This window comes from Haliotis rubra, unplaced genomic scaffold (assembly GCF_003918875.1).
Source record: "Haliotis rubra isolate DU_JTF1 unplaced genomic scaffold, ASM391887v1 Scf13, whole genome shotgun sequence".
Classification (NCBI taxonomy): Eukaryota; Metazoa; Mollusca; class Gastropoda; order Lepetellida; family Haliotidae; genus Haliotis; species Haliotis rubra.
The window spans coordinates 3,279,648-3,295,480 of record NW_025765225.1 but is presented as its reverse complement, the minus strand read 5'-3'; the positions used below and the strand labels follow the sequence as shown (position 1 = coordinate 3,295,480).

The following is a 15,833-nucleotide window of genomic DNA, read 5'->3' as shown; positions in this document are numbered from 1 at the left end:
TCATATCATATGTACTGTACTTGCAAAGTTATCTCCTATCTATGAAACAGTGCTTAGTCAGCTTGAATAGATGGTTCTAATTTTATTCAAGGTCAGGTGACAGGTCAAGGTTTCACTAAGCTCACCAGAAGTGTGTCATGGCGACCCAGCATGGAGACTCAAATCAACTCCTGTCCCTCTGGTGTGTGTGTGTGCTCATCCTTGTTGACACTTGGCAGACCACTGTGATAAAGATCAAAGCCGTCTCATTAAACATGAACACCTGACCACTCATGCAACAAGTAAATGCAAGTGCAGCTGTTGTCTGTCAACAGCTGCGTAAGTATAAACACAAACTGGGCCTATTCTGGTGATCGAAACTGAATGTGAGACTGGTTATATGGAGCTGACTAACAGTGTCAGTGTGTGCAGGGGCATGAGCAGCAAAAGAAGAGACCTCTCAACAGACAGTCCAGTCACCTCAGAGCACCTGTGGGGGGTCTTGTTTGGGTCTAGGACAATTGCCACCTGGACAATTGAACACTTGATCTTCTCAGCACTTTAATCTTAAAGGTCACATGCAACGTAAAACACAACTTTGCAGATTCTGTTACCTTTCGGTATGGACTTACCGAAACAAATCATCAAAAATGCAAATTCAACTTATACAGTTGAAAAATAACGTGATGAAAAAAAACGCGCGAAATCATAGTTCAAACGATTCACGAATTTTCCCCCGGCGCTTGGGGGAATTGAAGTGGTTTCAACAGCTGGGATTGAGCATGAGCTCGTATTTACAAAACCCAACATCTCTATATATATACACACACAATGAGCCGTGAGGGAATCTGCAAATGAACCAGCTGTTACACTTGAGTGCACACCCACCCGCTCTGACTGGGTTCGGTATCCCGGCTGCTTCGTTTCTAGGGAAGTAAACCTAAGTACAAAATATTGCACTTTTGATTTGCGATTGTACGCTTATAATTTTGTTTATATGTTTTTTCATAACCAGCAATGTATATTATATGTCATGAATAAGTGATAATTGTGTTTTAATTATGTTTGCTATTTGGGTTGCATGTGACCTTTAAGTTTCCTTAGTGCTTTTAAAAACATTCGCTCAGTTATGTTTATTGTACTTTATTCTCAATAGACCACCAATGGTGGTATAAGAGTACATAATACACACATCAATTATTACATAGTCAAAATGGTGGCGGAGTATAAGAAATATATTGTAGAAAATCAGTTGTTGGTATTACGTGTCTAATATCTAACTTTGGTTATAGTAGAAAAGATAACATTTATAACATTGCTAGGTTTTTGTTAAAAGTTGATCAAGTTACATAAATTTCTGGGTGGCAATTGTCCACACTATTACAGTAAAAATAACTGGGTGGCAATTGGTTTGCCTCCATGCAAACACCCTGTGTAGGGGTGCATCCCATCCGGTTTGAGCATACATTACATTAATTTAGTTTCACAATGTTAATAATGTTTTTTATAAAGTATATATTTAGTAACAAAATACTGATGCACTGATATACATTTAGTGGTAATGCTGAACACATTGACAATTCACAAAATGTACTACTTTTCCAAACATTTGTGTCTTCACTTGACCATGGCGAAACTTGTTTACAATGATATAGTTGGACAGCTACATATATGGCATAAAACAACATGCATTCACAATTACATAACAACATGGATGGACAGTAAAACTGCTGACCAAGTCATTTACTCACACCGTCCACCAGTGATTTGCTTGGTCCAAGACTCGTAGCACTGCTGGTGATACAGGTGAGAATGTGAAAATCGGAAAATATCAACAGTTTCCGATCTTGTCTCAAAACCATCCTCTTCAAATGAGCATTCGACTAAACGCACATGAGCAGGACTCTGGATATGTAGCGCTATACAAATGTCTAATTTGATTTTTTTATTTGATTGGATGTTGCATGCACTAACATCCTAGTGTGGACCAATACCCACATTGCCATTGTCTGTGCAGGCCTGATTATTGTCAGGCTGTCGGCACACAGCTGGAAACTTGAGTTCTGCTTCAGACAGCAAACAAACTTGACCTCAGGATTACAATATTAGGATCTAAACTTCATATTTGACTCTTGTGAAAAAGATCTGAAAGTTTGCATCAAGTTATCATTGATAAAAAAGTTTCTATTTCAAACTGATATATGAGGTTTTTATTCCCAAAATGATGGGCAAAATTTGTAAGGCACACAGGTTTTTATTGGGACAGATTTAGTTAAACAAAATTTAAGTAGTCTGCAATAATGAAACAACAGTGATTTTCCAATGTAAGTGATAATTTAGTACTGTACTTAATTAGTAGGCTTCGCTGTGGACTACACAGTGACTTCCATCTTCCCTATAGACAATATTTTGTCCAGACAAGCCAACATCTTAAAAGTCCTCAAAGCATGGCTATTGGACACTAATGAGTTTGAGAATGACACATATCTGATTTATTTTCCTTTGAAATCAGTTTGTTTTGAAGTTAAAAAACAATTCAATTGTATTAATTCATTTTTATGTAATATAGATATTCATATCCCTCTGTGAGAGCACTAGTACAATTATTTTCAGGGGACAAAATGTCAGCTCACAGAAGTTAAAACTTAGTTTCAGACTGTTTATAATAAGGAGTAAATGATATTTAATTATTTCATCTTCAGTCCCCATAAAAAAACCAAAAAAAACATGCACTATACAGTACAGTTCGGAACTATTATGTGATCCACCTCAATTAACACGTAAGGCGACTTTATGAAGAAAAAAAAATCAGAAAAAAACATACTACGCTCGCATCTGGTTGCAATAATACAGTTTGAGTCATTCTCTCATGATGGCACCAAGTCGCCCTGTAGCCAACCAAAACAGTCTGTTTGAGCTCCTATCACCGCGCTATTATCTTCGTAATAAGATGGTACGTCAAGGGAACCCTACAGGTCGGTGCGTGGAGCTTGAGGTTTTGGAGCACCTGCACAGTTTGAGAGACGTGGAAGTTAATAACTGATTGACTGCTCTTGGGGAAACTGACCGTCAAAATGTCGACAGGTGAAAGTGCACGAAAATATGACATTGTAATCTTCGGTGCCACCGGGTTTACTGGTCAGTTTGTGGTAGACGAAGTGGCCCGAATAGCTGAAGAAGAGGGGGTGACATGGGCGGTAGCGGGGAGGAAGATGGACAGACTACAGAAAGTCCTGGAACAGTCCGGGCAGAGAACAGGTCAGCATTTCTGAATTTGTACGTTATCAGTGATATAGTGCAGTGACAGCTCACACACCACATCCACAAACAACACACACGTGTTTTGTGACGCACCGCCACCATCGGGATGTTTCAAATATTTTTGATTGCATTGATAACTCCACGAGATGCAAGACATCTGTAGTTTACGTTACTGGCTCTTAAACATGTTTTAGTGTTATTCCTGAGTCTTTTCTTCTTGTCTAGCCATGAATGTGAATGTATCTTCACGTGTTGCAATGCTTTAATAAACAATACAGGCTGTAACATTTACACATTAACATTTCAATCTATCATTGTTTTTAATTTTCAAATAAAAGTGCAGACCCAATTTTAAACAGCACAGTTGCTTTAATGACCTGTGAGTTTTATGCCATTTAATTCACAAAATAAATACAGAGCACATTTTTTCAGTCATGGTTTGACATCTTATGGCTTGTTAAGGATACATGTTAAAAGAGTTTAAGACCTTGAATGAGTCATCATCCATCATCACTTCCTGATGAAACATCTGTTTCCGTGGCTGTGACAGCTCACCATGTGCAGCGGCTCATGATGATAAATGTCTATGTACACTATATAGCCTTTGGTACGAATGATAAGCATGTGGACATGATAGGTATATTAGTGTTGGTAAGAAAAAAATGATGCTGGTGTGTTCTGTATATTTCTGGGGGAAGGAAATGTTATAATCTCTCCATCTGAAAATCCATCGTAACTACACCATAACAAAAGAGGACAGGAATTGTTTTAAAAGTTTGCTGGGTGTCTTCTTGGTCAGAAAAAATGCACAATGTAAGGGCTAACACTGTTGGAGCTGTTGCTACTTTGCAGGGGATCTCATTGAAACGGTTATTGATCAATATTCTGTTTAAGTTTAATGAGATTATTGTCATTAATGTTCCACCAGCAATCTTCATTGTTTTGTACTGGGATCATTCCAGAAATTAAACTTTATCAACTCAGATAATGTTTCAGTTCCACCAGGCTTCATGCAATAACTGGAAATATACAATACACTATGTTTGCTTGTCTCTGATAATTAATAGAAAGTGTTGATTTCTGAATCCCAAACTGGATTGTTTGAAAAATGTGTCATCAGTAATTTACACTTTGAAAAGTGTAATCATCATAATAAATACCCTATCCCCAATTAACTGCTCTTGTCGTTAATACCGTAATTGGCTGTATTGAGCATTCTGCTTCAGTAACTTCTTTCTAACTCTTTACAACAATCCGTACCTCATTTTCAAAAGTGACCCGGATTAATAGAGGGGTATAATCTGAAAAGTTACATTGTCTGAATTAATGTTTTTCAATACCATTTGATCTCTGAAAACCAATTTGATCCAAGTATGGTTATGATAGGTGCCTGTGTGTCAGTTTTCAAAGGGCACTTATAAAAGTAAATATTAGTGGTGGTCCGATTAATTGAAATAATCGAAGATTGGTCGCAGTGACTAAACGACCAAGCAACCGATCATGTTTTCTCATAATCGAAAACAAACAATTCTAGAACACTTGTTTTCATTAACAGTATTTTTCACTAGGGTGGTTTTGTCTGTTACATTTCATAAGCACTACAAGCTCGTTCCAAGTCATGATTGAATTTATCATAAAGACTCTAAGAAATTTATGTTCGATGATTGATCGGTTGTAATGAACCAATCATCAATTATGAGATTTTAACCAATTCCCAACACTAGTAAATATCGTACTAAGACGTGAATATTTGCAAACCTTTTGCTTCATCTAGTACCTCATTGATACGAATCATGGTTATCAACAGTGTATTAAATTCCTCCCTAAATCTGATGTACAGTTATCTCTAATACCTCCTGCTGTGACAACAAGTTAAGTTCAGTCATACAGTACACCATGTATATGTATGTCCATCTGTGATTCATGCCAGACTACTATTGGAGGCTGCCCACCAGTGGAACAATGGAATGCATCAGTCAGGCCTATTAGTAACACTGTCTGGTGTTAAAGTCTACATATTTCAACAATGTGTAAACTGACAATGCAGTATTTGCTATTTTAATGCAGACACATCTAGCTCCATCACTGTTTGATGAGTTTTACACATTCCTGTGTGGGCGTTTCAGCTTGCCTGGTGACTATATTCGGACATGTGAACCCTGTTTGACTCTAGGGTCAACCTAGCTCTTCACAATACCTTTCATGTTTAGGTTTTTGAAGTGATTAAGTGGTTAAGTTGGTTGCCTTGGTAATCAATTCAGGTCTGTCTCTTGAATTCAGGTACAGAACAGTTCTAATGATATGAGTGGTATACTCAGAATTAAGTCCTCAATACTATGGGTTAGAATTGATCTTCAGCAACCCATGCTTGTTGTAAGAGGCGACTAACACGGTAAGGTGGTCAGGTGCATTAACTTGGTTGGCACTTGTCATTGCATAGTTTGATACACGCTGTTGATCACTGGATTGTGTGGTCCAGACTTGGTTATTTACAGATTACTGTCATTTGGCTGGAAAATTGCTGAATAATGGTTAAACAGCAAACAAAACAACATCGTACAGTCAAATATTTGGAACACCTGGAATCACATGTTCACATTGATACTTGTACCACGAATGAGTGCAGCTGTAACATAAGATCCAACATTCAATTTGGTGAGAACTGTTGGACTAAAAAGTGCAGCTATGATCAGAATCACACATTTGAGTTTGCCAATAACTACCGTAAAAAAGTGCATCTGTTAACTCAGGATAACACATTTGAGTTTGCCATTAACTGTACCACCGAAAAGTGCAGCTGTAGCTTAGGATCACACTGAATACTATCTGTACTTTACTGAAAACTATCCTGTTGAAGTGCAGCTGTAACCTAGGATCTGTAACTGTAACCAGTGTTTAAAACTCCCAAAATGCCAAGCCAGACAGCCGGACTGGTAACTTTTGAAATTTACCAGTCCAAATACAAACTTGCCTGTTCGGTTTTCAACAATGAAAAACAATCAGGTTTCTGAATACTTTACTGTTTGTAGGCATCGCAATGAACAACATAGCACTAATAGGCAATGCACCCAGTTTAGGTAAACTGAAAGTACACGTGTTGTGATTGGTTATTGTAAAATGAACTGTCCAATCGTAAATAGTTTAACATAATTATCATAATACCTTAAACACCTCAAACTGACGACAAGAGAACCTGTCTGATATTATGAAATATTTACTGTTAGGGGTAAACACATCTATCAGACCACCGGACAGGCTACTTTTGAAATTTGACAGTCCGAGATGAAAATAGACCGTTCCGGACGGTCGGGCAGGCAGGAATCTTAAACGCTGCTGTAACTCAATATTAGGATCACACATTTGAGTTTGCTGAGAACTATCATGTTGAAGTGCAGCAATTGGTGTATTAGGATCTATTAAAATTATTGAAGTTATTGTCACATGTAATTCTGATACTAAGTGATTTATGAAAGCCCAGTATCAGTAGAATGGCATTTTTTACTTATTGTTGAAACCTTTGTATATGAAATGTGTATGTGGTCTTAAAATATTGTCAGTGTAATTTCTCCGACTTAATTATGTGCATTGTGTCCAAAATACTTTTATTGATCTACTCATGAGAGTTATTGGTTAATCAGTGTGTATTTACAGATAATGAGCATGTTGTGTAAGAAGTATTCAATAATGTTTCACATATTCCAGGACATTCAGTGAGCAATAAAATTTTCTCTTAACTGGTTCTGCATCATATGGATGGTCAGGCTTGCTGACTTGGTTGACTCATGTCCCAATTGTGTAGATCGATGTTCATGCTGATCACAGGATTGTCTGGTCCAGACTCATGTATTTACTGGCCACAGCCATTGCTCAGTGTGGTGTTAATCAATCAAACTGCATCATATAGGAAGGTTGAGTCTGAAAGACTTTACTATACATAATCTATGTATGAAGTCAAGGACAGTGGATGTGATTTGTTAGGTATCCTTGATATTTTCCAGATCTATTTTAATTTCTGTATTTTACTTCTATTTATAGAGAAGGGGCATCAAAGTTTTGTAAGAAACCTGACTCATAGCAGTAGCAGATGGACATGTAATGTATGGTATGGAGTAACATGGGCAAATCTTTGCTTCAAACTATGATGACTGGGTGGTATTCTGCAACCAAGTAACTGATTTGAATAATAGACACTTGGTAGATTTTCATTTGATATATATATATATATATATATACAAACAATAAAGTCAGAATTTCCAGAAATGAAATCTGAAGCAAGAAGAACTGTTGATACAAAAGTAAATTCTGCATGTTTTTTCTTCAGTTGTTAGTGAAGGCATAGATGTACTATGATTAGAATTCTAATTCAACTTAGTATGTTACACGAGTTCTGATTGGTCAATGCGATAAATTTCCGACCGTATGATCAGCATATACGGTTGCTATTTAAGAACCCACTTAACAAAAGTTTTGAATATAACCACATAAGGCCTAAAAAAAAAAGCTTGTAGTTCCGATTTCCCGACCGACCCTAAATATTCCCGCTGAGCCTAACAATTTTACTCACCACATAATAAATTAAATTTATTTTCTGACACCTGAGTAATGTAAAAATATTTTGCAAAAAAAACCAAACCCCTACCTACCTACCCTAGTTCTGAAATGTAGGAAATCGGAACCACAACATTTATTTTTGTTGGCCTAATAACTAAATTTTCGGCTATATAACCACCGGTAAACATCCCCAATTCATCAAACACAATACAGTTATCCCCTAAATCTCTGATAAAGTCCTGCCAAAGGATACCTGTGCGCTGCAGATTTGATCCATGGTAGTATGAGATCTATTTATCAGCTGTGAATGATGCAGTAGTTAGAGTTTGTCATTGGAAATGTAACACAAGGGCTGATCAATGTAGCGTGTTTGCATTATTTCATCAATGCGATGTTGCCCTAAGACTTACAATGCCTCGAGGGGTGGTGGGGTATTCTAGTGGTTAAAGCGTTGGCTCGTCACGCCGAAGACCCGGGTTCGAATCCCCACATGGGTACAATGAGTGAAGCCCATTTCTGGTGTCCCTCGCCGTGATATTGCTGGAATATTGCTAAAAGCGGCGTAAAACCAAACCCAGTCAGTCAGTCAGTACAATGCCTCGTGTTCTGTTGTTGTAAATGCTGTGACAATATACCGTTTTTCATGTCATTTTCCCTCATCTTCCATCAAGACAATTAATATTTCAGTGGATAACTAAACAAATAATGCTGTTTAAAACTAAGAATCACCTATAATGAGCAAGAGGGTAATGCGTGAGCTCTGCCTTTTCATGTCAACAGGGGCGGTGGGGTAGCATAGTGGTTAAAGCGTTGGCTCGTCACGCCGAAGACCCGGGTTCGATTCCCCACATGGGCACAATGTGTTAAGCCCATTTCTGGTGTCCCCTGCCGTGATATTGCTGGAATATTGCTAAAAGTGGCGTAAAACCAAACTCAGTCAGTCAGTCAATCATGTCAACAGCATAGTCAGGAACCAGACCTGCAGCAAGAAGTTGGACTGTTGTTCATTTATTTTCAAAATGAGAATTATCACCCTTTCTAACAAAATAATCACCTATTACTTATAACTTTCTTGTTAAAGTAGCCAGAGGTGTGGATTTTACATGAAATAATTTAATACATTTAACATATAGGTTGTTTCCCCAATAAGAAGTGATGTCATTTGACTGCAAGCAGTGCCATGAGATCAGGGTAGCAGATGATATTTGTATTGGACTTTGGAATTTTAGGTCGTGTTTTTCAGATCACAAGTAAGTCATCAGACTGTAAATGCTTTTAGGTGGCTACTTACAGTTGGAGGGAAGGTAGTAGTGATCTGGATGTAGTTTGTATATTTTTCCCCATCCAGAAGGAAATGGTATCAGCCAGGAAATGCATGGTGGTTTGGAATGATTTCAGGATCCTGCTGGAAATGACGGTGAAGTGTCTGCATCTGTTTTGAGAGTACTTGTAAACACTTTCCTAGGTATTTTGTAATTACCACAGATCATGCAGACTTCCAGTCATGTCTAGCAACCTCACGTCACCTAATTTACAGAAATGTGTGTTGACTTTTTGTCAAGGTTAATTCTGTAATGCTAGTTTCTGCCAGAGGGTTTTTGTGGATAGAACATCAGCCTGGTGATCAATAGGTTCCAACCAAGGTTCATACCATAAGCTGTTAAATATGGTGTTTGTTAGCGTGTTTGGTATTAAAGGGAGAAATAGACAGGAAGTCATGTACTGTGTCTGAATGGGGTATCATGATAAACTCCAAATATAAATTATTTGCATCCAAAGTAAATTAGGGGTAGTGGAGTAGCCTTTTGGTTAAAGTGTAAGTGCTCGTCATGCCGAAGACCCAAGTTCGATTCCCCACATGGGTGAAGCACATGTCTTGTGTTGTCCACCGTGACATTGCTGGAATATTGCTAAAAGCTGTGTAAAACTCAACTCAACACACCCAAACTATATTTTGTAGGAAGAATGAGGACTTTTTTTATGGATATACTTCTTGATTCTGTATAGGCGACGTTTCGACATAGATTCTAATGTCGTTGTCAAGCAAGTGGTGACGACGCTTGCTTGACAACGACATTAGAATTAATGTTGAAACGTCACCTATACAGAATAAAGAAGTTGTAAATCCATGAAAATAGTCCTCATTCTTCGTCTACCCAACTTCTTGAATGCCAATCAAAGAAGTATATTTTGTAGGATTGAATATGTAGTGTAAAACATTGAACATGAGATTTTTGTCTTAATTCATATCAGTTATGTATATATCATGTAAGTTGTTGGATATGAGCATGTCTATTGTGTTTGAATAGTGTTCTTTCATTTACCTGGTCTTCTTTACCCATTACGCATGTGTCCCAGTCATCCTATTTGGTGCTATGTTCTCGTCAGGATATGGCTGCAATATTGCCGATGTGACGTTAAATAATAACACACTCACTCACTCACTCCTATTTGGTGCAATTGGGTTTGCAGAGTTGCCTTCCATATATGCCAGTAATGGCTCAACATGGATTCGAATCCCTGTTAATACAATTATTTTCTGTGTTTGTTGGCAAATAACACATGCTTTCACTGAAGTGGTAAAAGTATTGTGACCTGCATCACTTAGGACCTTACTCCAATATTTTGCTGGCCCATGGAATATTGTTGAAGCTGAAATATAACTAACCCACACTCTTCTTTACAATTTTATGACCTTCCCGATCTGATATAATGTTCCCCACAAAGTCCCATGAGCTTGAAAGCCTTCTAATTGTCCCCCGCCGCAACGCGGAATAGGGGACTATGTATTCAGCGGCATCCGTCCGTCTGTACGTACGGCCCGATTCTTGTTAAAGCAATATCTCATGAACTGTTGTATCGAGACACCAGTCAATTTGGGTGACCTTGACCTTATTTTCAAGGTCACCACGACACTTTGACCACTTTTCAAACTGTTCTTAATGTGATATCTCATGCACTGTGGTCTCCAATATCTTCAAATTTGGTGACAGCCTACATTGGGGGATTACGATTACATCAGTTGATTTGGGTGACCTTGACCTTACTTCAAGGTCACCACGACACTGAAACATTGCATCCAATGTTTTCAAGTATTTTGACAGCCTACATTGGGTGATTATGCAGACACCAGTCATTTCAGGCATCTTGGATGTGACCAAAAATACAAAGTAGTAAATATAGATATTCCATTCTTTAGCGGCGGGGGACATTGCCATATCAGTGGCAAACACTTGTTCTGGCTTGTATTTATTCTCCATCACCTCATAACTACAGATTACTAAGAATGAGCAAATATGTTGCATCAGTTTTTTTCTGATCCACCATATAGGAAAAGAGATTTAGTTGGTAGCATCATCTGAAATCATGTAAACTAAAAATAGATAATTGGTCTCACAAAGGAAAATACTCATTTGTGTTTTCATTCTACCCTGTGAAACACAAAAAATACCACAATAAACATACAACAACCTGTGTTTTATTACTTTATTTGTTTTGGGAATCCTTTTCATTTTATAGATATATATTTGGACTAGAATTTCACACAAAATACTCAATACCTGTAAAACAGTTTGTGTCATTGTAATAATATGTTTTTGTAATATATATCTTATACTTGCTAATTTGGACATATCCATAAACTTTTCACCTAGAATTTGACACTGGGAATAATATCAATATTTAATGCCATCGATTGCAATATAGCATGCGGTAGAGATGTCAGCGTACCCAGATGAGGATCTCACTCCACACATTAGCTGATCAGTATTGATCTTTATCCGTCGCCCAGCTGGGTGATACAGATTATTACATCCCACCTAGGACCTCCCTTTTCTCTGAGATATGACAAATAGTCTCTCTATCACTATGTTGAAGGGGGTAAAGACATGGAAGCTACCACTGTCATGTTTAGACCCTGAAGCATAACTACTCAGTTTTTCTTTGTTAAATTTTGCACAGGTGTCCTTCAAGTTATGAACTGAGGCCTTAGGTTAGGAATTTTGGAAAATGATTTTTGGTTTTCACAACAAATCCACATCAGTGTACCATTTGTATTTCCTCACTTATCCATCAAGTGGTTAACTGCTGACTTTCAGGCATTTGGAGGATGTTTTTTGTCTTTTAATATTTTCTGATTCCCTTGACACATATGGAAAGCCCCTGATTAGCCAGTTATAATCACTCCTCCCTGTGATCTTACATTGTAATTAGTTCCAGAGTGAGCTGGCAAATCAATTTGGACTTGGTGTGATTGAACAAAGAGCCTTTGTGGTCGAGGGCTTAATCTTCCACATCAATAGAACATACCATGTGCAGGGATACCAGTATTTCATACATAATGATTTATTACTCTGTTACTTTAATTACCAACATATGAAATATTTATGACCACACCATGCCAGAAATGAAAGTGTTCTGTATTATCGCCTATAATCATATTCATTGTGGCTCTTTGTTTACTTTCAAAGCAGAGAATAAACATGACAATAATTCATGGTAATCATTCATATCAACAAGCCATGCTATTAGTACGGCCATAATGAAGTATGTTACTAGTTATCACCAGGTGGTTAATGATTTTGTCAATATTTTGTAAACCAGGAAAATGCTTAGAATAAATCCTTGACCCTTGTTTACGCAGAAAATCCATGCTAGGTCAGACTGACCCAGGCAGTGAAGTGAGCCTGCCTGCCTGCCTGTCTGTCTGTTGCAATTCATTGTGGCTTGAGGTCAAAATGACCTGAAAAAAATGTCTGCCTCTCAGTATTGGTTCTATTTGTGCTTCTATTTCAAAGTACGATTATTAAAGAACCAGATTTTCTTCTTCATTTTATGAAGTATTTTTATTGTAGAAATAACAAATGCAAATCACTAGAGGATATGTTATTACTGAAATACTGGTTGTAATTGTATTGTGGTTGACAGACATAATCCCAAACTGTCATTGGTTTAATGGTATGTGGGGCGATGGGGTAGCTTAGTGGTTAAAGTGTTTGCTTGTCATGCCAATGAACTGGGTTCAATTCCCCACATGGGTACAATGTGTGAAGCCCATTTCTGGTGTCCCCTGACATGATATTGCTGGAATATTGCTAAAAGCAGTGTAAAACTAAACTCACTCACTCATTTATTGGTATATGGGAGAATATGATAACTTGTGTTGTATTTGCCAGCACACAGCCGCTGTGACTGAGTGGACACGGTAGACCACGGCATCTTAATCTCCATCCTTGAACGTAGAATCAGGGTCACTGGTCTAGCGTTAAAGTGGATCAGATCGTACTTATCAAACCGACTTCAGTCAGTGTGTATTAATGGAACAATTTCGGAGAAGGAAGAACTTCAATTTGGAGTGCCTCAAGGGTCAGTCCTCGGTCCGATTCTGTTTGTCATTTATACATCACCACTTGGAGACATAGCCCGATCACACAACCTTGCTTTTCACTTGTACGCAGATCGATACCCAACTCTACCTAGGTTTCAAGCCTCTGCAGTCGTCATCCTGCGATGCAGCATGTTCGACAATTCAAAATTGTATTGCTGATATCCAAAATGGATGACCAGACATTTCCTGAAGCTGAATCAAGACAAAACAGAAATGCTCATTCTCTGTTCAAGTTCAACCACGACAAAGGTTGTCTTCAATAAGACTTCGAAATTAATGAGTGTATCATTGAACCCACTGATCATGCTGCGCCGCAATCTTGGGGTGATGTTGACAGCACTATTAGCCTTGAAAAGCACGTCAATAAAATGTGCAAGAATGCCTACTATTTCATCCATAACATAGGCTTAATCAGGAAGTACATCAACCAGCAAACTGCTGCAACATTGATGCAAGCATATGTAGTATCTCGGTTGGACTATTGCAATGCTCTGCTGCAGGGGATTCCAGAATATCTTCTGAGCAAGTTACAGAGAGTCAGAACTCAGCTGCCCGAGTTGTGACACGCACAAAGAAGACAGAGCATATAACACCTGTTCTGATCACATTGCACTGGTTACCCATCCGACAACGTATCCATCACAAAATATTGATACTGATGTTCAAAGCCTTGCACAACATGGCACCAGTTTATCTCTCAGACCTTGTGCAAGAATATCAACCAACCGCGCCATCTGAGGTCATCACAACAACACATGTGCCAGACTGTAGTCAGCCGGACCAAGACATTTGGTGAACGGTCTTTTCAGGTTGCCGGCCCAGCTTTGTGGAACAAATTACCCCTCTCTCTTCGATCAGTACAGACATTCAATATTTTCAAATCCAGATTAAAAACTCACTTGTTCAGCATTGCATACTGAGTTCAGCAGCGCTCTTGAGCAGTCTTCTGAAGACTGGATATTAGCGCTATATAAATGTATATAAATGTAAATGTAAATGATTAGAGCGCTGACTTTGTGTGCTAACGATTAGGTGCCTGACCCTGAAATGTGGGTTCGAATCCCATATGGGACTCGGCCTAAAAATAGTACTAGAATTTGTACTTGACTGAAAAAGTGTAATCCCAAGTGTAACTTATGTAATATTTTTGTGCATCCATGACACCTTTGGTCGATTCTACGTATATTTTTCAGCAAGCCAGTGTAGCGTCTTAGATATGACATTTAAACGAGCCACAATCCTGTTTACATCTATATGTAACATTTGATAACATTTAAAGGCACTGTGTATTCATCCTTCCAGTTAGATAAGCAATGACACCAGTGCCAAGTGTATGTAACATAAGTTACATTTGACCATTCTCTAAACAGCATTGTGTATTCGTATGGTAGCTTGTACTGCACCGAGTTATTTCATCATTAGACACATATACACAATTATTTGAGTCGTATGCTATCAGTTCCAGTCTAGGGGATATGTTATGGTTTTATTTTGTTCTGACAGCATCCAGTTTGGAAATGATGTTGTAAAATACAGTCAGACCTCGTTTATCCGAACTTCAGATATCCGAATACCTCGGTTTCGAACATTCTTCACAAAAATCGAAATTTTCTAGTTACAATTTACCTCGTATATCCGAATGTTCGGTTTCCGTATCCGAACGGGCAATTTTGGTAACGTAACAACAAAATATGTACAAATTTGCCTCGTATATCCGAACACCAAGGCTGTCGTCGGCAAGATATCTGATGTTTACCGCTCCTCAACAGTGCTATCATGTCTACTGCTTGTCAAAACATTGTGCTGGCTGCTAGTTAATTCATTGTTTATTGAATATTTATCACAGGGCATGTAGGTTAATTAGAGAAGAAACAATTAAAGTTTGACATTGAGTTGACACTGATTCGAATTGTTGATTGAGTAAGCGTAAATAAAGATAGAGGTGTATGCTAGATAAAGAAACAACACAAAGGCGTGGATGACAGCAGAGCTGTTTTGTGATTGGCTGCTGTCTTTTGATCGACAGATGAGGTCACGTGTAAGGCGGGTCATTTTGCTTGTTGACAATGCAGCTTGTCACAACTGTAAAAATCTGAAACAGTCCATTTCCTGCCACCCAACACAACCGCACACATTCAACCAATGGATGCAATGGATTTGAAAATGTCGGCGACCTCACAAGCCTGGAGCTGTTGTTAAAAATCCAAGCAGCGAATAACAACTTTGTCCGTCAACAATCATCAATCAAAGACTTTTTCAAGCCGATGTAATTTATGTTATGTTATGTTATGCAAGATGTTATGTTAAGTAAAGATGTAGTTATGTTTCAATGTTATTTTTAGTTGTTTTGTTTTCATGTGTAGCCGAAGGGGCGGTGGGGTAGCCTAGTGGTGAAGGCGTTCGCTCGTCACGCCAAAGACTCGGGTTTCGATTCCCCACATGGGTACAATGTGAGAAGCCCATTTCTGGTGTCCCCCGCCGTGATATTGCTGGAATATTGCTAAAAGCGGCGTAAAACCAAACTCACTCACTCACTCACTCACTCACTCACTCATGGGTAGCCGACCGCCTAGGTCCTGATTCAGATATCCGAAGGATTCGTTTGTCCGAACAATTCAATAAAAAACCAAAGTGTTCGGATAAACGAGGTCTGACT

General features: G+C 38.3%; 1 protein-coding gene and 1 long non-coding RNA gene across 2 annotated transcripts in view; one reads left to right on the top strand and one right to left on the bottom strand.

Moving 5' to 3' along the window:
* Nucleotides 1-189: 189 nt before the first annotated feature.
* On the bottom strand, nt 190-15,073 carry LOC124267166. Its single transcript, XR_006895969.1, has 3 exons — nt 14,962-15,073; nt 7,764-7,768; nt 190-200 (listed from the first exon to the last, which is right to left on the bottom strand). It is a non-coding gene; the product is annotated as an uncharacterized LOC124267166 (long non-coding RNA).
* The window catches only part of LOC124267164 (saccharopine dehydrogenase-like oxidoreductase), a 32,228-nt gene continuing 19,351 nt past the window's right edge, over nt 2,957-15,833 (top strand). The window contains exon 1 of the mRNA XM_046702057.1: nt 2,957-3,237. Coding sequence (XP_046558013.1) covers nt 3,054-3,237 — 184 coding nt within the window. The 5' untranslated portion in view covers nt 2,957-3,053. The remainder of the gene's footprint in view (nt 3,238-15,833) is intronic.